Consider the following 22,781-nt stretch of genomic DNA (forward strand, 5'->3'; position numbering starts at 1 on the left):
GCAAGAAATAAATCTTCTTTTTGTATACCATAGTTTGGGGTTTGGGGTTTTTTTTATTTTTATTTTTTCAGGTCTTCCAGGATTCCCAGGATCTCCTGGACCAATGGGTATAAGAGGTGACCAAGGACGTGATGGAATTCCTGGTCCAGCTGGAGAAAAGGGAGAAACGGGTACAACTTGCTCATTATCTTTGATCCATTAGTTTTATTTTGGATAGAATCATTAGTAACAGTGTAATCCTTTGCTGCTCTAAAGATTTTTCTCTGATAGAACTGATTATCTTTAACATGTTTTCAGTGTGTACTAAACTTTTGTCATAGACATATAATGTAATGAAATTGACCAACTATTAACATGCCAAGATTATCTCTTTCAGGTTTATTGAGGGCCCCTCCAGGCCCAAGAGGGAACCCTGGTGCTCAAGGTAAGCAGTTCTTCTTCCCTGTCCTAATGTACACATTTTCAAGGAGAGAAAGCAGTTGAATATGCTTGAAATAGAAAGTAAGCTTAACCTAGTGAATTAAAGATGTTCCAATAGTAATATAGGATATTTATCATCTTGGTCTTCAATTTAAAATGTTTAATTATTATCACCACAACAAATGGAATGAATTAGAAACTGTAATTCAATTTTGGAACTTCCTACTAAGAAAGTCTTGAAAAGTAAAAAGGATTCTTCTGTATACATCTTGCTGTTGTTAGCATGGTTTAAAGATACCACCTCCTAAAAGGCGAAGGTGGAACTGATGGGTTCTCAGTGAGCATCTGTCCCTGATGTTCTGAGACACAGGAGTAATCCGAATCCTTTCCCACCTGTATCTTCATAGGTCTGATTCCAACTCCCAGATCCAGCTTGTGGTCCATGCTATTGTTTATTAAAGGCGACCCAGAGAGTCTCTCAACATCTCAGACATGGCAGTTTACTGAACATGTCATTCAGAGTATTTACAAGTTTTTTGTTTGGCAGGCCGCAAGTCTGGATTTCTCACATCAGTGCTTTACAAGATAAACAGTTTCTTTTAACTCTTTTCCATTTTCTAGTCAAACCTTCCAGGAGAAACATCAGATTGTTTGCACATTTCATTGACCCGTCTCAGCCATGGGTCCTATGAATGGGAGCATTTCATTAGCAAAGAGGCCTAGCACACTGAAGGGCCCTAGTTATTGATGCTCATGCGAACCAGCAAAGAGCAGCTGGATGCCAATGAGAAACTCAGTTGGGCAGGAACCACCTCTTCACAAAACAGTTAAAGTGTAAAAGTAGACAAGAGCAGTTCTCTCCCATTTGTTTCTTACTGGTTTGATTGTTCTTTTGGTTGAGCTCGGTCTTCCCACATCTCTCAGACCTCACCTTTCTCAATGAGCACAAAGGTTCTTCCTGTTCCACAGTGTAGCTTTAGAATTGTGGTCAAAAGGAGAGTTGCTCTTCATGTTCCCAGGCTAACTCACAGTTTAACCATTTGGAATGAGAACACTAGCTTTTAACTGGAAATAAAATTTGGTATAAAACGGTCATACCTTAGGTTTAAAAGCCTTAAAACTAATAAATGGCCTAATTATGTAAGTGAATGATTATGCACCTCAATCCCTCTAGGATAACTAAATATGGAGAAGAGTTCATTGAGACTTGGAAGGTATGAATCCTTTTAATTAGTTTATTCTCCCAAATCCTAAAAAGAAATCATATTGCAGAGCATGTAATCATTTTAATGAACATGAAATATACAATCCAAGCCATGTTGGTGTTTCAGGTCATTGCCATGCAAACGGTATTACAAAGCTTGGAGTGAACTGAAGTCATCTAAGCACTTTCTTTTAAAAGTATAAATTACAGGCATTAAAAAGCTAAAGGATGTGAATAGACATAGGGCTAGATCGTCAATATTCATCAATTTTATTTTCATTGTAAGTCTTTACTATATAATAACTCCCCAAGCCCTCCCCTGAGCTATTAGCCTCCCTCTCCTTCTCCCTCTCCTTCTGCACATCTATCTTTTGTTTTCATGCCATCTACTGCTTCTAGAATAACACAGAGATGGGAGAGAAGAGGGAGACATTATTTTCAATTCATACAATATTTTTCATTCATGAATGTCAAAGCACAATTTCTTGAAGCTTTTCTAAGATGAAAAATATTAGTATTAACTTGTGACCTTTTTAGGGGGTCTTTGGTAAATCCAAACCTCCTGCCACTAGTATTCCTATCATGGGGGATGTGTGGGGAAGTTAACTAAAGGACAGAATAAAGACTGCAATTGTGTTGCTCCTTTGTCTAGGTTTAGCTGGATAATACTTCAAATGCACACATCACTGCTACGCAGTTTAGCTTCTTATGCTCTAATGGATTATCAGTGACTCAACAACGTCAACATGATTAAGTTCATCAGCTGATAATAACTGTGGCTTACATTTATATAACACTTTAGAGCTTATACCATGCTTTTATATCTGTATGTTATCTCACTTGCTCTGAAAGAATTAGCTAGAACAGGTACTACCTTCATTTTTAAAATAAGAAAATCAAAATTTATAATAGTAAGTAAATCTGAAGTGACTTTGCCAAGATCGGACAGCTAGTTGGAGACAGACTGAGTCTCAACTCAGTTTTTGTAGCTGTATATTGCATTTACCAGCAATATATTATAAAATATATATTTTAGAAATATATATTCTGAATCTGAACACTTTTAAGCAAAGTACCTACATTATTAAAGATAGCCAAGAGCTCTAACCCAACCATATGGGCATTAAAGAAACTCATTAAGCCTTCTTCTTTGCAGGAGCTAAAGGAGACAGGGGAGCCCCAGGTTTTCCTGGCCTCCCAGGCAGAAAAGGGGCCAAGGGAGATGCTGGGCCTCAAGGGCCCACAGGCATAGAAGGATTCCCAGGGCCACCAGGTCTGCCCGGTGCAATTATCCCTGGCCAGAAAGGAAATCATGGTCCACGAGGCTCAAGAGGAAGCCCAGGTAGAGGGTTTACTTTTAAATAGTATAAAAGAACAAAAATCATGTTTGACTTCAAAAGTTTTCAACCTCCTCCCCATGTTACCTTGTTGCTGCTTCTTTCCCTGTGGTCATCTCCATTCCCCCCCACCCATGGTTCCCACACCCGGCAGTTGTCAAGGCAGGGTAGCCTGTTTGAGGGAGGCATAGTCAATAAATTAATGAGCCTGGCTGGACACAGTGGCTCACGCCTGTAATCCCAGCACTTTGGTAGGCCAAGGCGGGTGGATCACTTGAGGTCAGGAGTTCAAGACTAGCCTGGCCAACATGGTGAAACCCTGTCTCTACTAAAAATACAAAAATTAGCCAGTCTTGCTTGGTGGTGTGTGCCTGTAATCCCAGCTACTCAGGAGGCTGAGATGGGAGAACTGCTTAAACCTGGGAGGCAGAGGCTGCAGTCAGCTGAGATTGTGCCGCTGCACTCCAGCCTGGGCAACAGAACAAAACTGTATCCAAAAAAAAAAAAATAATTAGCCTAAAAGACAGTGATGCATTCATTCAACTCTATTTGTTGAATCCCTAGAGCTGGGCTAGGCTCTAGTGAAGCAGGCACAGACCTTGCTGTAACAGACCCTCATTGGGGAGAAGCAGATCCTGCTGGTGGGTGCCAGGTGCTTCGCTGGCATCATCTTATCCTGTCTTTACCACAATCCCATCACACGCTCCAGGGGAAAGAATGTTTGTGGTAATGCTAAGTGAAGGGTTTATACTTCATTAGAAACAATCGCTGATAGATAGAACCTTCCAAGCTCCCTGGCTGGCAATACTGACAGACTTTTCATGAATTCAGGTGAGCCTGGTGCCCCTGGACCTCCAGGGAGTCATGTAATAGGCATAAAAGGAGACAAAGGGTCTATGGGCCACCCTGGCCCACAAGGTCCACCTGGAACTGTAGGAGACATGGGACCACCAGGTCATCTGGTGAGTATGGATAATTATTTTGACTCATTATTAATTCAATATCAACTTATTATAATTATTCTTATATTGTATATTATATCATATATTGTCGATGTTGTTAACTGTATTAGTCCATTCTCATGCTGTTAATAAAGACATACCCGAGACTGGGTAATTTATAAAGAAAAGAGGTTTAATTGACTCACAATTCTGCATGGCTGGGGAGACCTCAAGAAACTTATAATCATGGCAGAAGGCACCTCTTCACACTGCAACAGGAAAGAGAATGAGTGCCAAGCAAAGGGGGAAGCCCCTTATAAAACCATCAGATCGGCCAGGCGCGGTGGCTCACGCCTGTAATCCCAGCACTTTGGGAGGTGGAGGCAGGCGGATCACGAGGTCAGGAGACGGAGACCATCCTGGCTAACACTGTGAAACCCCGTCTCTACTAAAAATACAAAAAATTAGCCCGGCACGGTGGCGGGCGCCTGTAGTCCCAGCTACTCAGGAGGCTGAGGCAGGAGAATGGCATGAACCCAGGAGGCAGAGCTTGCAGTGAGCCGAGATAGCGCCACTGCAATCCGGCCTGGGCGACAGAGCGAGACTCCGTCAAAAAAGAAAAAAAGAAAAAAAAAAAAACATCAGATCTCATGAGAACTCACTCACTACCATGAGAATGGCACAGGGGAAACCACCCCTATGATTCAATTACCTCCCACTGGGTCTTTCCCAGGACATGTGGGGATTATAGGAACTACAATTCAAGATGAGATTTTGGTGGGGACACAGCCAAACCATATCATTAACATTGACTTATCGTTAATACAAGAATACTGTTATACTCTTATAAATTAATTGCCAGATCAGATGGGCCTGGAGGCAGCAAAAATTTACAATTTTTGATGCATCTGTGCAGTGCGCCTAAGAGAACACAGTCCAGAAGTTTCTGAAAATCAAAAAATCTTCAGAGTTGGAATGATTTGGCCTCTAAGAGGCCTGCAAAACTTTGGTCTGTATGGGACTCACCTCTACAGCATTCCAGATCCTTGCTTATTTAGACCTTGAACAAGTCCAAGATTCCATAATCTTCAAAAAGCAGCTGGGAGTTCAGAATCACTCTAAATGACATTGTCACTTTTTCCTCTACTTACATGCTTCTGAAGTTTTCTGCATTCCCCTGTAAATGCCTATTTATTTTCTGCCCCCCAAATGCCTGCCAATGTTTCTAAATAACTGCCATTTCTTTCCAATCATTTTATTCCTGGATAAATACTTGGTTCTTTCAAATTCAGTTTAACCATTTAACAGCCTTGCCTCTATACTGAATGCACCCTAGTTTGTCAGTATCACCCTAAAAAATATAGCCTCTGGAATGAACGCCCTCCAGAAGAAGTCAATACCCCAGTGAGTGGCTAAAGGACAGAAGGGTCTGCTGTCTGGAACATCACCATTTTAGGAATCAGACCTAAAATTCCACTTGGGCCATTGGGCTGACCTGCCTGTATCCGCATTGTGCTTGTAATCAACTAAAGCCCATGGGCCTTTTCCTCACGCGTGCTACTAAGTTTTCTCCATTATTTCTTGCCTAGCTTGTTGCTGTTGATGTTTATTTGAGACTTAAGTGTAGAACTTTTACATTTATCAATCTTAGACATCATCTTATTCATTTAGGCCTGTGCACCCAGCCCGCAATCTCTCAATTCATATTCTCTCTCTCAACACCACAGCCGTCGTCCCTAGCTTTCTCTTAGCAGCGTATTAGACAAGCTGACTCCTCTGTTTACATCAAATCCTTGGAGACAGATGTTGGATAGAGGAATGTGACTCAGGGATCATAACTGAATGTCTACTCCGTACCAATGGATAGAAAAACAAAAAGCTACAGTCCTTTGCCCTAGAGGAGCCCACAATAAAGTGAGGGTGATAGACACAGAGACGGCCATTTACACACTGTGTGGTAGGAAGAATGCAGGGGGCTGTGGGGACACAGAGGAAGGGTATTTAATCCAGACTGTAGAGGGAAGGTGCTCAGGAAAGGTCCCTCCCCGAGGACATTGATGCCTGGCCTGAGTCTTGAAAGATGCATAGGAGTTATCCAAGAAAATAAGAAAAGCAGAGGTATGGGTCGGGTGCAGGAAAGGAGCTTTCTGAGCAAAATGACAATGGGTGTGTGTGAGTGACACACACACAACTCTATTACTGCAGCTGAGGTGGGAATGAGGACACTTTGGGAGGAGTCTGGAGGGCTAAGCAGGAGTCAGGTAATGGAGTTCTGGTTTTCTAGACTAAGAAGAGGGAGGACATCATTTGCTGATCCAAGAAACACTTCCAAAGCAGCTCTTTGTGCCCATAGTTTGCTCTCTACCAGCTGGAATTAATCCCTTAATGAACTGCCTTTTGATGTGGCTATTCACCAAGCTTTAAATCTATCCTTGTTGTTCTATGCAGCAGCCATTTTGTCCACAAAAATATGGTAGAGAGAGCTACCATGGCACATGGCACAGCTCTCTCTACCATGTAAATTGTCAATGTATTTACATTGACAATTCATACGTAAATACAGAACATCTACGGTATAACTCATTTTGTCCTCTACTAACCTCATCAGTGATGCATAATGAGGTACTTTGCCACAGCTCATTGTTAGGAATCGCTCTTAAGCTCTCTTGGTATTTGATTTCCAGAATCTACCTTTAAAAGTTTTTTTTTTTTTTTGAAAAATGACTTATTTGCCCATCTTCAGTCTGTAGGTATCTCTCATGTTCCCCATGATTCTTTGAAAGTTGCCAATTTGATCCATGGTTACATCTAAAGACCTTCCAAGGACACTGGGATGTATAAAGCTTGGTTTGGAAACATGATCTTACTTAACTCCTCTGGTGATTTCATGGTCATTCATAGGCTTCTACACTTACAGTTGAAAGATAATTCTTGATGGATGTCTCGACTGGCTTGGGGCCTTTAACAGCTCCCTCCTGCTGCCAGGGATAACCCTGGCAACATGCCCTTTTTCATAGTTACCTTCGCCTCAAGAGAACAGGCAGATATCAGAAGCCAGCAAGTCCTTGACCAGATGGTTCTGTTTTCTCTCTCTCCTTTTTTAACAACACTTTATCCAGGCAATCAGATGGTTCCTTCTTTGGTCTTCTTGCTCCAAAGATAGCTGGTTCAAGGCCAGTTTTATTCTTGGCACTTTTCACAACCTTCAAAGCCCATTATTCTCAGGTAATAGCATTATCTCAATTCATATGGACAGTATGAAAGTAGATTTAGCATACATTTTGACAAATAGCTCTTTTCAGAAGTCCTGCTCCCTCCTCCCTCCTTCTATGGCTTTGCGTGAGCATTTCCTGGCTATAAGACCAGTTCATGTGAGCCTCACAAGAAGAGAGCACCTCCTTCCTACTTAGACTGTTGCATCCTTGTCAAATATGCCTGTCAAATACTCTCTCTTGACAACTCCTGTACACTCCCATCCCTGGACATTACTTCTCCTACCATCATGATCAAGAGTAATTTATGGCTCTGCTAGCTTAGTTAGAATGATGCTTGGGTGCTGTAACTCAACAATGGTTTTGTTGTCTTTGCAACAATTATAAATACAGATTATAATTTTCATTCTGGGCCAGGCACGGTAGCTCACTACTATAATCCCAGCAGTTTGGGAGGCCGAGATGGGCAGATCATTTGAGGTCAGGAGGTCGAGACCAGCTGGGCCAACATGGGAAAACCCTGTCTCTACTCAAAATACAAAAATTAGCCAGGTGTGGTGGTGCATGCCTATTATCTCAGTTACTTGGGAGGCTGAGGCATGAGAATTACTTGAATGTGGGAGGCAGAGGTTGCAGCAAGCCAAGATCATGCCACTACACTCCAGTCTGGATGACAAAATGAGATTCTGCTCCCCCCCGCCAAAAAAAAATCATTCTGGCAGTACTGGGCTACTCCATTTAGGACACAGAATATCCAGTTGAATCCAATACTAAAACAACATACACCAACATTAGAAGGTATGTTTGCTCTTGGGCTTAAGGGAAGCTTTTATTTTACTTTTAAAATGATAGTCTAAGGAAAGGTTCTAAGTGGCCAGAGGAGTTATAGCCTTGATTGAAAGATAAAAATGATGTCTGCTAACTTCAGCTTATTCTCACCCAACATAATATTATACCCTATTTGCATTTTTAAAAAACTGCTGTAAATTTAGTGATTTTAAAAATTTGTTTTGGTTCTGCTCCCTTTATTTGAAATATAGGGAGCACCAGGTACTCCAGGTCTTCCAGGACTCAGAGGTGATCCTGGATTCCAGGGGTTTCCAGGCGTGAAAGGTACTGTTTTTGTGCATTGCTCTTTATATGCAAATACCATAACCTCAATTCATATTTTAGGGCATACAAGTGTTTGCTGAAGTACAGACAGCTGGGGTTAGTACAAATAGGACCTCAATATGAGTGAAGTAGGAAGGCTCCACTACACTATTTCAAGATTCTTTAAAATGAAGTATTTCTCCAAATCAATGGCTCTCGGTAACCTTCTTTTATTTGTGTAAAAGACTATGATTGGAAGAGAAGTCTTACCACTTTGTTAGTTCACATCAAAGCAAATATTCTCTATGTGCTGAAGAGAACTCCTAACGTAACTAACTCTAGGCTATTAGTAAAGCTAGAGTAATAAGCTGAGAAAGTAGGTAACTATGACAACCAAGCAATATAATTCACCACATGGTAAAACAGGTTTTAATGCGACTTTGTATCTTACCGTAAATATCAAATTGGTTTCTGAACTCAAAAAGTGGACTCTTAGGCACCCTTTCCCTTCAATGTTAAAATACAAGTTCTTAATGCCTACTTCTGGAATATATTTCTTTACAGACTCATTAAGCATGACCTACTGGGTCCCAGTGACATGCCAAAACGTATGTGAACAAAATGAAATTGTAGCCCTTGTGACAGAACCCATGGGACAGAGCCTCCAGGCACACTTCTAGTATTTGTCCTTAGAGTCAGTCATCAACCCAAAGAACTAGGAAACCCATTGATCTAAGTGGAATCACACTGTACGTTTGTTTGTTTGTTTGTTTGTTTTTAGGAGAAAAGGGTAATCCTGGATTTCTAGGATCCACTGGACCTCCAGGACCAATTGGGCCAAAAGGACCACCTGGTAAATAAATGTCCTTACTATTGCTCTCAATGAAGAAAGGTAACGTATCCGTGAAGCCATCTTCTTCTTATGTTTATGTCTACAGGTGTACGTGGAGACCCTGGCACACTTCAGATTATCTCCCTTCCAGGAAGCCCAGGGCCACCTGGCACACCTGGAGAACCAGGGATGCAGGGAGAACCTGGGCCACCAGGGCCACCTGGAAACCTAGGTGTGGGACTGGCAGCATTGACTTGGATCACTAGGAAGTGGTTGAACCAAAATACCTGTAAACTGCTTTGGAAACAGCTGACACAACTTCACAGAAAATGTTGAACATGATAGTGGTTTTCACAATCAGTCTTAGGATTGAGCTCATTTTACCCTTGACCAGCAAATAAAAGACCTTGGAATCTATTGAAAGCTGTTGTACACAGTATAACTTGAACAAATACACTTTAGGGCAGCATTTTTTTTTAATTAAGGTAAAGGTATGTCTATCTCCTCTGACAACTGTCAGTCTTGGGGCTCTGTTTCTAAATGATTGTCTGAATATACCTGAGTTCTGTGAATTTATACTTTTCTAACACTTTGTACTGCAAAGTATTAGGAAAAAATGATTTAGAAATCTTTTCAAAATACTGGTGTTTGGAAATTGAACTGACCCCTCTACGTAAGCAGAGCATATTGTAATAGGCTTCTGAATGGAATGATTATGCCTTAAGTTTGTCTGAATCACCTGGGAGATAAAGATATTACTTATTAGTTTGATCAATTCAGGGACATAGTGAATTCTGGAAGAACATCAATCAAAATTGCAGCACAATTTTAAACTGCTGCATTTAGTATCCTCTTAGTTCATTTCCGAGAGTCTTGTTTTCTGGGAAGAGGGGCTAACAAGTTAGGTGACTAATCATCCTAGCTTGCTCAGGACTGAGGATCTTCCCAGGATGCAGGACTTTCATTCCTGAAACTGAGAAGGTCCTGGGTTAACGGGATGGTTGGCCACCTTACCTTTCATCCTATATGATAAAATGCAATACAATGTTGGTTTTTGCCTAGGACCCTGTGGGCCAAGAGGTAAGCCAGGCAAGGATGGAAAACCAGGAACTCCTGGACCAGCTGGAGAAAAAGGCAACAAAGGTTCTAAAGGAGAGCCAGGTAAACCCCCAGCTTGTTTCCTCACTGAAGAAGTGCTATTTCGACATACAGAGAAGTCTTGTTCGAGTGGGTGACTATATGAGTTATCTAGGCCTTTGAGTTTATGTTGTTCAGATCAGACCAAAGGCCAAGGATCAAATGTTCATTTGGAAGATGAGAATCAAGAATTATTGGAACACACTATTTTTCCGACCTCTTAGCTGGTCAGATGGGCTCCAAACTGATGCACAGTTTAGCCCAAGGACAAATAGAACTAATAAATCGTATGGGTGTTCTTCTTTCAAAAAGGCCAATACCTGTTTTTAATAACTTATAGGAGTTGTTAGTTAATAATTATTATTTATAGGAGTGGTACATAAGTATGTAGCTAGAAAAATATTACCTTGGTATGAGTAGAAGAGCAACTTAGTATCCTTTTTTAAGAAAGCCATCTTTTAAAAATGCCATTCTTCATGGTGGTGGGTGCCTGTAATCCCAGCTACTTGGGAGGCTGAGGCAGGAGGATCGCTTGAACCTGGGAGGCAGAGGTTGCAGGGAGCCAAGATCACACCACCACACTCCAACCTGGGTGACAGAGGGAGACTGTCTCAAAAAAAAAAAAAAAAAAAAAAGCCATTCTTGAATAGAATTCAACAATTCATGCGTGTCCTAAAAAGGGGCCTCTTAAATATAGTGTTTTATTCTGAAAATATGCTCTATGTGTCAGTTTGATACCTGGATCAACATCTACCTTCTGCAGACGTTTGAAAGCACTCTTCTGGACACTACCTCGATGTCCAAATCTTCTATTTTTAGGATTGCTGACTTTGTTAAAGCAAGAAAGAATTCTAAATGTGCTTTCTGAATTTACTCACATATATTATGCTCAGATCTACTATATTAAAATGGTAAAGACTGTAGACTTAAATTTTTAAAAATTCAAATATGATGTTAATATTATAATACTAATTGCATAATTACGTATGATTTAATATTGTCATGGGTGCACAGTAGAGTGCTATTACTCATTCAGCTTTCCTTAAAGTGTGGTTTTTGAAGTGATAAACCATTCTTATTAATAATTCTATTAATTTAAAAATTTTAATAACCAAGGCTTTAATACCCTAAGAATGGGGCAACAGCAAGAGCAAGGGCACTGCAATATAAATTTTGTTGAGAATTAATTAGCAATTAGACAGTTCAATGCTATGGAGGCCTCACAAGAATGACAAAGAGATCTAAGAGTCAAACTGCACTGGCATAAACTGACGGCCCCGGCCCCTTTCTTGGAGATACAGAAATGCCTTGGATATCACACATTTGCATAAAAGCTCACTTCCAGTTCCTGCCCTGCTCAGCTAATCACTTTCCAATTCCTGTGCAGAGATCAGGAGACATCTTTTGTTTGGGGCCAACTATAGCCCCCTCTGAATGAGGGCAGGGGTTAGGAAACGAGAAAAACATGTCTCCCCAATATATTAAAACCATGGCAACTTGGATTTTTCAAGTAAGACATCAGACTGGAGAATTTGGATGTGGCCTATTTTTAATTTCAAAAAACCACTCAAGGTCCCTGGAGGAGACAAGAGTGGGCAGAATTCAGAGAAAATTGAAAAAATAGATAATATTGGTGCTTTTACAAATTTCTGTGGAAAGTCCTGACTTCTGAGTCAGGACTAAACTGTGACCCTGCCTGACTCCCAGGGGCATGGATGTTTGCGGGCAACAAAACTAATTCCTGTGATGATATAGGCCCAAAGTCTAACCGTCTCTGTTTTCTCTGTGATTCCTTAGGACCCTAGAGAGCCATGGCCCAAGTCTGGTTGGAGAGGGAGTCAGGGTACAGTGGCAGCAGAAATGGATGGGGGTGAGGAAGTGGTAGCCAATGCCAATACCATAAATAACAGCTGTTCAATGAAAGAAAGGAGAAGGAAGTTCAAGAGGAATGGAAGAGAGGATAGCTCACTGGTCCTCATCTAGAACATGACAAGTGTGGATTAGCCTTGTCCAACTCCATACTCCAAAGTATAGAAAGTTTTTCTCCACAGAGAGAAAAATGTACAGAAACAATTTACTTTGTTTTTAACTCATATAAATAAAAGAAACTAACCCTTATTACAGTAAAAAAAAAAAAAAAAAAGCCTTCTCTTCTTACTTGCCTTACAAATTGATCAAAACTTTCTTGAAGTTTGAACCTTTAAAAAGAGCTTTCAATGTTTTCTGCAATTGTTTATTGTAGACAATGTTGCAGTAATTTGTGGATTTATCAAAACCATAAGTAATTTTTTATTATCTACTTGAATAGACTAAGTTGTAGATATCTGATTTTTCCCCCATCACATTGTAGGAAGATTCATTCATTTATTCATAAAAAACATACATAAGACCTACCAGATGCAGGCAGGCGACCGTGCCAGGCCTCACAGACGAATTCAGAGATAAAGACCTGATCTCAAAAAACGCATCAGATACACACAAACATTGATAAGAAGAGGCACTGTGTGATAAACTGCTTAACATTTAATAATACTGTTTAAACAGGCCATTTTTATAAACCACTCTTCTCTAGGATTTCTTTTAATATATGGGGCTCAACATATATATACATATATTTAAATTAGTACTTTGAAAAAATGAGTTTAAGATTTTGTGTGTGTTGCAACATTTAGAATGTGTTTTTTGAAGGACCACCTGGATCAGATGGATTGCCAGGTTTGAAAGGAAAACGTGGAGACAGTGGATCACCTGCAACCTGGACAACAAGAGGCTTTGTCTTCACCCGACACAGTCAAACCACAGCAATTCCTTCATGTCCAGAGGGGACAGTGCCACTCTACAGTGGCTTTTCTTTTCTTTTTGTACAAGGAAATCAACAAGCCCACGGACAAGACCTTGGTAATGTCCCAGTCCCAGTTGCCAGTTGTGTTGTTCCACATGCAGATTGTAAATCTTTATAGCCCAGGATGCTTCCCTCTGAAGTTAAGTGTAAACAACCTTGAGTGTCTCCTGACACATTTTAAAGAGAGCAAATAAAACAACACTGGCCTGTCTAATTTTCATTCTGGAATGTAAAATGCTGGAAGGAGCCTAGCTCAGGAATGCCAGCCTAGCTCCTCCCATTCAGTGCAAACAATTTGCCCCTAAAACCCCCTAAACCACCTGTCTGCATTTATCTTTTTGGCGCTTTTTCTTTTTTCTTTTATTTTTCAGACAGGGTCTCACTTCCATCACCCAGGCTGGAGTGCAGTGGTGCAATCACAGCTCACTGCAGCCTCAACATCCCAGGCTCAAGCCATCCTCCCACCTCAGACTCCCGAATGGCTGGGACTACAGGCACATGCCACTATACCCAGCTAATTTTTTTGATTTTCAGTAGAGATGAGGTCTGGCTATGTTGTCAAGGTTTGTCTCAAACTCTTGAGCTCAAGCAATCCTCCCTCCTCAGCCTCCCAAAGTGCTGGGATTACAGGCGTGAGCCACCATGCCCAGCCCACCTGTTTGCTTTTTAATCTCACAAATAACAGCTTTTCTAAACCTTTATCCGGTTATTAGCTATTATGTACATATGAATAAGTGGGAATACTTTGAAGCAAAAACACTATCCCAACTGACCTATGCTAGCCCCCATGTTCTAAATCGATTAGAAAGAGCCACAGTAAGTATTAAAGGTGGGAGAAAGAAGATTTGTTTGCCTATTGGATCTTTGATTTCTATCAGTATGAAAACTTTTCAATACTACACTTTGCAGATAACTCTTTTGTGTTATCTTTGTCCAGCTTTTGCTGCAGGTTACATTTAAATTAGCTTCTCTCTAGTAACGATGCTGAAAATAACTTTAACTTACTGAAAGTGATACTCAGTCTGATGTTTCATTAGGAACTCTTGGCAGCTGCCTGCAGCGATTTACCACGATGCCATTCTTATTCTGCAATGTCAATGATGTATGTAATTTCGCATCTCGAAATGATTATTCATACTGGCTGTCAACACCAGCTCTGATGCCAATGAACATGGCTCCCATTACTGGCAGGGCCATTGAGCCTTATATAAGCAGGTAAAAATCCAATCCCCTAGTTTTACAATGGGACCAAGTGAATCACTTCCCTTGTAATGGAATGTAAGGCAGCACATCACAGTGCAGAAAGTGGCAATGCCACCATAGTCTTTGTTTCATGTTACAGATGCACTGTTTGTGAGGGTCCTGCGATCGCCATAGCCGTTCACAGCCAAACCACTGACATTCCTCCATGTCCTCATGGCTGGATTTCTCTCTGGAAAGGATTTTCATTCATCATGGTGAGGAGAAAAGGAACAGGAGGTTTATAGTAAAGACTACCTGTAGAATGTTACATTGTGCTGAGTACAATGTGGTTCCCAGGGTCAATGCTGCCTGCTGTCCGTGTGTGCAACATGCCATAGACATTTCCTTGAAAATCTACAAATAGACTTTTTTTTTTTACTTTTGGTAAATAATGGAGTATTAAAAAAGACTTCTCAGGAGGAGATTACCTATAAATTCTATTATGAAATTTAGGTGAATAGTAGCTGCCTTTTATTGATAATGGAATGTCTCTTTTTATTATTATTTTTATCCTTTGAGACAGAGTCTCACTCTGTCACCCAGGCTGGAGTGCAGTGGAGTGATTTTGGCTCACTGCAACCTCCGCCTCCTGGGTTCAAGTGATTCTCCTGCCTCGGCCTGCTGAGTAGCTGAGATTACTGATCTGTGCCACCATGCCCAGCTAATTACTGAGCTGATCTGTGTTCACCATTACTGAGCTGATCTGTGCCACCATGCCCAGCTAATTTTTGTATTTTCGGTTTCTTGTTTGTTTTTTTTTTTAGTAGAGACAGGGTTTCACCATATTGCCCAGGCTGGTCTCAAACTCCTGACCTCCAGTGATCTGCCCAACTCAGCCTCCCAAAGTGCTGGGATTACAGGCATGAGTCACTGCACCCAGCCTGGAATGCCTATTTTTTATAAGATAACTGCTTTATATACATTCTCTGTAATTTTTATGAAAACGCTGATAGGTAATTTCTATCATTTACAGTTTTACAAATAAGAATGAAGTACTTTCCCCAAGGTCTTACAACTATTTAGTGGAAAAGCTAGGATCTGAACCCAGGTCTATCTGCTCCAAAATCTGTGCCCCTTTTGACATTCATATGGAGATAAAAGCAAAGAAAAACAGTCTTTTAAAGAAAAAGCTTTCAGATGTAAATGCTGGTGAAGAAGTTTATGGATTGGCCATGTGTGACTGTGATGACTGTCATAGCTGCACACAGGTGGTTCTTTCTTTTTTCTTTTTCTTTTTCTCTTGAGATAGAATCTCCCTCTGTCGCCCAGGCTGGAGTGCAGTGGTGCATTCTTGGCTCACTGCAATCTCCACCTCCTGGCTCACTGCAATCTCTGCCTCCAGGGTTCAAGCAATTCTCTTGCCTCAGCCTCCTGAGTAGCTTGGACTACAGGCACATGCCACCATGCCGGCTAATTTTTGTATTTTTAGTACAGACATGATTTCACTATGTTGGCCAGGCTGGCCTCAAAACTCCTGACCTCAAGTGATCTGCCCACCTAGGCCTCCCAAAGAGCGAGCTGGGATTACAGGTGTGAGTCACTGCGCCTGGCCACATAGGTGGTTATTTCTAATCTGTAGCATCGCTCATGATTATTCCTCCCCCTTCTTTACTCACAGTTGCCCATTCATTAAAAAAAAAAAAAAAAGGTAGAGAATTGAACATTTGAACCCCAAAGGACAGAGTGTTTATTCAGATTTTTTGAATTGTGGTAGTTCACAAGTGCAGGTTCTGAGGGCACCGGGCAAGCACTGGCCTCCCCTGGCTCCTGCCTGGAAGAATTCCGAGCCAGCCCATTTCTAGAATGTCATGGAAGAGGAACGTGCAACTACTATTCAAATTCCTACAGTTTCTGGCTGGCTTCATTAAACCCAGAAAGAATGTTCAGGTAACTATTCACCATCAAGCTTAATCTGATGACTCAGCTGCAGAACTATTCAAAGGTTGCCTGTGTTCTTGGGTCAACGAGTAGCCATGATTTTGTACTACTGTGCCAATAAAGACAAAATATGGGTTTTGTCATCACTAAACACATTTAACATTTGTATATGAATTTATAGTAAACTACTTGATACAATCACAAAATGATCTCTCATCTGAATTTACTGCATTGAAAGACATGTGAATAATGTGGATAATTTAAAGGGTGGGAGTAGTTTTTATTACCAAAAAGATGATCTGTAAGTTTTTATCAAGGCCTATGTTTCTTTAATGCTGCTGAAATATGACTAAAATTATAAAATGCCACCATATGTACCTTTTCAGAAATACACGTCTTCCATAAAGAGAAATAGTCCATTAATATAATAAATTTCTCTTTTTTTTTTTTGAGATGGAGTCTCACTCTGTTGCCCAGGCTGGAGTGCAGTGGCACAACCTGGGCTCACTAGAACCTCCACTTCCCAGGTTTAAGTGATTCTCCTGCCTCAGCCTCCTGAGTAGCTGGGATTACAGGCGTATGCCAAGACACCCATCTCATTTTTGTATTTTTAGTAGAGCTTGGGTTTCACCATGTTGGCCAGGCTGGTCTGAAACTCCCGACCTCAAGTTATCCTCCCACCTCAGCCTCCCAAAGTGCTGGGATTACAGGCGTGTGAGCTACCATGCCCGACCCCGTAATAAATTTCAAAATAGCAACAATATTCATTAATAAAACTCAAACTCAGCAAAAATTCCCTTTTATGCATAAATAAATGAGTTTTTTTTTGGTTTGTTTTTATTTCAGAAAGCCTATTCCATCAACTGTGAAAGCTGGGGAATTAGAAAAAATAATAAGTCGCTGTCAGGTGTGCATGAAGAAAAGACACTGAAGCTAAAAATGACAGCAGAACTGCTATTTTTCATCCTAAAGAACAAAGTAATGACAGAACATGCTTTTATTTAGGTATTTTTCTTTAACCAAACAATATTGGTCCATGATGACTTAGTACAAAGTTTCAATTTGTTTCCCCACAAAACAAAGCAGTTCTTTCAAGTCAGTTCTGTGATCTGGTTCTCTAATCTGTGCTGTTTCAAAGTTCTCTGTGGCAAAGCAGCAACTATTCACAAAATATCACCAAAAACCTATCCACTTACATCCAAGGCACCGTCACTACGGTGATTGTATGAAGTTTGAATGCTACAAGTTATGAAATATTTGGCCCGCTGGATTCCTACATTTGTCTTCTTCCTGTCTTTAAGATTCAGGGAGGCTAAATCAGTGTTTGATTGCCCCACCACCGCTTCCTGAAACTTCAGACCCTGGGTAGGGGAAGAGAAGGGGGCATGTGGTATCCTGGAGCATCGTGTATAGAACTGGACTTTCAGACCTGCTGAGGACCGTAAGGTCTGACGGAACACAGAACTGGACTGAGGTTCATGGATTTTCCAGGACTGTTTCAAACATGCCCACTGCTAAGGGCAAAAGGGGGATTCCCTAATGGAACCATAATACCCTTGGAAATACTGTATGGTTTTGTTTTGTTGGTTTTTAAAGATTTTTTTGTTTGTTTATTGAATTCATTTCACTGTAGCTCTAAAGTCTGCTTTTATTCAAAGCATATAAAATTTTCCCCCTTAGTGAATTAGTTTTAAAATGATATTGTTATATACATACTATGAAATATGTCTAACTTTAACTTCTCTTTTACCAGCATACCCACACAAATAACAAGAATACTACTTATGAAATGTGCACTTTATCCTCATTCCATAAATGTTGGTGCATACCTTATGTAAGGGAGGAGTTCAATAATCCATGAAAGAACTTAAGGCATTTGTTGGTTTATCAGACTCGGAATCTATTTTTTCATTGTTCTGAATGTGTCATCACTCTAGGTTTTACAGATTTATTCCTTTGTTACTTCTCTAATTCTTCCTTTGTAAAAAAAAAAAAAAAAAAAAAAAGCAACACTTTTTATGTTACATATTCTTACAAACCATATTGAAAGAGTCCATTGTTTAAAAATCTTAATGTATCAAACTGTATAATTTGGCCACTGTATGTCTTAAAACCTGCTTTTCAATGTGTTGATACATTCCCAAGGTTACTTAATTCAACTTAACAATCATGTTATTCAGCACGAAGCATGTCCCAGGCACTGTACTAACCTACAGAGATGCTGAGAGAAAAAAGAGACTTGTTTCTGATCTAATAGCCCAGAAAAAGTAACTCATTGCTCTGTTAAGAATCTCACATATACAAGTAGCTTCCCTCCCCTCTAGTTTTTTCTGCCTTTTCACTGCTGTTATATTTCATCATGATAATTCAGCAGGCCCAAGTAAAGGTTAAAAATAAGGTCTATGCCTAGGGAAACCCAGGGCTTCTAGTTTCTCTTAGAAAAGCTAAGAGAGGATGAGGTCTGAATAACAGCAGAAAAACCAACATCTACAAAACATTAAACTAGTGTTATACTTGATGATAACACTATTTGATGAGTCTTAGAGTCCAGACACAAAGAGACAAAGCTTTCAAGATGCTTCTTGATCTACCCAGGTGGAGTTGGTGGTGCTGATATTTAAATTCAGGCTACTGCTTCAATCTCAATTGCTTTGTAAGTTAAAAACGTGACCCAGAGGACAGCACAGACTATGGCCATGGCTCACATGGTTTACATCCTTCACTGCTCATGTGTTTGCTGTCAAGCCATTTTTACATCTCAACTAAGATGTGCAGCATTTCACTTATTTAGATTCACTTAACAAATAAATTTTTCTGCTTTAAAAATGTCTTACTGTCCCAAGTGTACTATAGTGGCATATAGAGCTAGCTAATCTCTACAAACCCTCTGTAGGCCAGTAGTTCTCAAAGTGTGGTCCCTGGAAGAGCAGTATCAGCATCATCTGGGAACTTGTCACAGAGGCAGATTCTAGGGACCACTCCAGACCTACAGAATCAGAAACTCTTGGAGGAGGGCCTGAAATATCTATGTTTTACCAAGCCCACCACATGATTCTGATGTACTCTAAATACTGAGAAAACCTGTTCTAGACAAATACCCAAGCAACAACTCTACATGTAGTTACCCAGTATGGCTGGCTACAACTGCTCCATCCGTGCCTCTTTTTAAAGTTCAAACTCACAGGTGACTCTAAGGTTATCTACTTTTACTCATAAGTAAAAGCCCTAGACTGGTGCTAATGTCAAACCACTGGCCTCCACTCAGGCCTCCATCTTCTCATGCCCTCTTACCAGTATTTAACTTCTGAGGAAGACAAGTGATGCTAAAACCTGAAATTCCAGTGAAGCCATATGAACAGTCACACTTCTAAGACTTTACTTAGCACTAAATTATAGCTCATGTGCATTATTTTCCAGATAGCTTATGAGTAGCTTATACAATTATGAAGATTGAATATTACAGATAAAATATAAACTGTTTCTTTAAAATTGGGGCTTCAACTTTGGAATTTCACAGTGTGCTAAAATAACAGATTTCTCAGAAGTCTTTCAGCAAGATAAACATTATTAAGTAACTTATTTATGAAAGTATTAAAATGCTTACATTTGAATTTGATGGCTAACTTACAAAGATTTTCTATGTATCAAATGTAACTTACTGCTACTAAACTTAATTTAATATTTACTCTATAACCAAATGAAATATATTTAAAATATATTGAATATTTTATAGTTATATCCTGACAAGATGACAATATTTTAATGTACTAATATTTCTGTAATTATATCTAAAATATTGTTTTATTGTATTGCCTAAGAATAAACATTTTCTAAATTGGAGCTGGTCCTTTTTTTCCAAAATGGAAATAAATTTTTTTTGGATTGTAAGAATAACAGATGTTCACTGTAAAAAGAATAGACAATACAGAAGTTATAAAGAAGAATATAAAAATGGCCATGATCTAATCCTTACTCCCATCCATGATAAGTGATAAATCTATTTTTAAACAAAAATGAGATAAAAGTATGCTATTTTGTCACCAGGATTTTTTTTTTTTTTTTTTTTGAGATGGAGTCTCACTTTGTCGCGCAGGCTGGAGAGTGCAGTGGCATGATCTCAGCTCACTGCAACCTCCGCTTCCCGGGTTCACGCCATTCTCCTGCCTCAGCCTCCTGAGTAGCTGGGACTACAGGCGCCTGCCACTATGCCTGGCTTTTTATATTTTTAGTAGAGACGGAGTTTCACCGTGTTAGGCAGGATGGTCTCGATTTCCTGACCTCGTGATCCACCCGCCTCAGCTTCCCAAAATGCTGGGATTACAGGCATGAGCCACCACGCCCGGCCTTTTTTGTCACCAGGTTTTTTAAAACTTAATACATAGTGGGCACATTTTCACACCAACAGACAAGAATTAATCATCACTTGCACCACAGTTCATTGTATGGGTTTATAACCTAAGATAATAAATCCCCAATTGACAGACATTTAATTGAGATACACACATATTGTACCTATGTCACCACAAGTTTGTCCAATTATTTCTTCAAGATAAATCTCTAGAAGGAACACTATAAAGGTCTCACACAATCTCAGGCTTTTGATATATATACAAAAATGCTCTCCAGAAAGGTTGCTAGAATTTTCAGCTGCATCAACCATGTAATGAAAACACTCATTTCCCTATTAATTTACCAATACAGAATATTGCTGTTCTGTTACATCTTTGCCTATCTCATTGCAGTGAGGCAGAATATTTGTCACTTTTAATTTTTTTTAATTAAAGAAGTATTTTGATGATTGCCTGTTTTCCTTTGAAGGGCCTAATCATATCTTTGCTTATTTTTCTATTGAGGTATTTAAGGAGGCTTTACAAATCAGTAAGAAAAGCATATAGATTACAGAAATTATGGGTCATATATTTTGATACATGTTTCCCATTTATAATACAAATACTCCTTACTCAAGGAAAACAATTCATAAAATTTCAGATGTGGAGAGTTGGTAAAGAAAAAGGTTTTTAATATGCAAAATATAGGCTGGGCATGGTGGCTCATGGCTGTAATCCCAGCACTTTGGGAGGCCTAGGTGGGTGGGTCACTTGAGGTCATGAGTTCGAGACCAGCCTGGCCAACATGGTGAAACCCCTTCTCTACTAAAAATACAAAAATTAGCTGGGCATGGTGGCGGGCACTGTAATCCCAGCTACTTGGGAGGCTGAGGCAGAGGAATCACTTGAACCCAGGAGGCAAAGGTTACCGTGAGCCAAGGTCGCGCCACTGCACTCCAGCCTGGGCAACAGAGTGAGACTCTGTCTTAAAATAAATATACATGCAAAATATGAAATATCATAGAGAAGGAACTTTCAGGGTGCATTAAATGGCAATAATGATATAATCAAGGGAAGAAATGAAATGAATAGTGATCCGAGGTAATAATTCTAAGAAGACCAAGAAAATCGTTGCTCACATGAATACTTTAGAAACACTGTCACCTATTGTCATAGGTGGGCCAAAAAAATCTAATTTGAAAAGACTTTCAGTAAAAAAGTACGAATCCTTTTCAATGAACTTACTTTTACTTCAAGTAAGTCAAAGAATGAATGCTGTGTTTGAGCACATTCTCTATTTATAAGCTCGTTTGGAAAGAAAAATTTTGATTAAGTCCTAATGGATTCTTAGTAATCTATTGGCAGGAGACTGACAAAAAAGTGATTGCCTCCTTCAATCTGTGCCATTGGCATCTAACTCATCTCACCCTAATCCCAGCTCTACCTATTAGAAATTAACAGATAAGCAAACACAGAGGGAAATGTAGTTGGTTTTTAACAACCAGGCTAAACTTAAATATTTAGATAAATATGATCCTTCCTAGGATTTTGCAGATTCCATGCTTTTTCTAAAAATACTGACTGCTCAAAACTTTTTAGAATGATTGCTTTGGAATTATAATATCTTCAATTCCAATTTTTGAGCCAAACAAGGAGCTAGGTCTCATTATTTTATATCCAAGACTTACAAGATGCTTGGCTTGTTGTAGACCTACAATATGTTTGGCTCCACGGCATATACTTAGATGAGTGAGACACAGACCTTGGTCTCAAGCATAGAGTTTACAATCTGGTAGGGGAAAATAAGACAAATACATGGACAACTTTAATACTAGACAGAACATGATTAAGTGCTCTAAGGGACAACAAATACTGGTTCAAAAGTTGGAGGCCTCAGGAAAGAATTCATAAAAAGAGGGGACATTTTCAGTGGTCCTTTAAGGGCAGTTAGGATTTCAAGAAGCAGCAGATGGTCAGAAGCAGGGTGGCATTCCATGTGGCAGAAATAGCATGGATGAAGCTAAGTAATTAGAAAAACATGAGGCAATTTCAGGGAACAATTAATGGCCAAGAATATATGATATATATTTATATACACACACAGTGGTAAATAAAGTGGCATGGCAGGAGGTTAAGACCATGTTGGGCAGGGTTTAGAATACCAGGTTGAACTGGTTACTTCATTGATTTCTACTAGAGATTCAGTGAAGATTTTGAGCAAAAGAGTGGAATTACCATATAAACAATAACCTGGAAGATCCAATATTTAATATATGGTATTTGATAGGCTATTTCATAGTTTCAAATGTTTTTTAA

General features: G+C 39.8%; 1 protein-coding gene across 1 annotated transcript in view; it reads left to right on the forward strand.

Moving 5' to 3' along the window:
- COL4A3 (collagen type IV alpha 3 chain) overlaps window positions 1–19,977 on the forward strand; it is a 90,843-nt gene extending 70,866 nt beyond the window's left edge. The window contains exons 40-52 of the mRNA XM_030802314.1: window positions 72–170; window positions 377–424; window positions 2,781–2,966; window positions 3,793–3,923; window positions 8,155–8,227; window positions 8,988–9,059; window positions 9,145–9,270; window positions 10,101–10,199; window positions 12,864–13,073; window positions 14,055–14,232; window positions 14,360–14,474; window positions 15,974–16,146; window positions 16,984–19,977. Of these exons, the coding sequence (XP_030658174.1) occupies window positions 72–170; window positions 377–424; window positions 2,781–2,966; window positions 3,793–3,923; window positions 8,155–8,227; window positions 8,988–9,059; window positions 9,145–9,270; window positions 10,101–10,199; window positions 12,864–13,073; window positions 14,055–14,232; window positions 14,360–14,474; window positions 15,974–16,146; window positions 16,984–17,068 (1,595 nt within the window). The 3' untranslated portion in view covers window positions 17,069–19,977. The remainder of the gene's footprint in view (window positions 1–71; window positions 171–376; window positions 425–2,780; window positions 2,967–3,792; window positions 3,924–8,154; window positions 8,228–8,987; window positions 9,060–9,144; window positions 9,271–10,100; window positions 10,200–12,863; window positions 13,074–14,054; window positions 14,233–14,359; window positions 14,475–15,973; window positions 16,147–16,983) is intronic.
- The last annotated feature ends 2,804 nt before the right edge of the window (window positions 19,978–22,781 follow it).

The sequence above is a fragment of the Nomascus leucogenys genome, chromosome 22a (genome assembly GCF_006542625.1).
Source record: "Nomascus leucogenys isolate Asia chromosome 22a, Asia_NLE_v1, whole genome shotgun sequence".
Lineage (NCBI taxonomy): Eukaryota > Metazoa > Chordata > Mammalia > Primates > Hylobatidae > Nomascus > Nomascus leucogenys.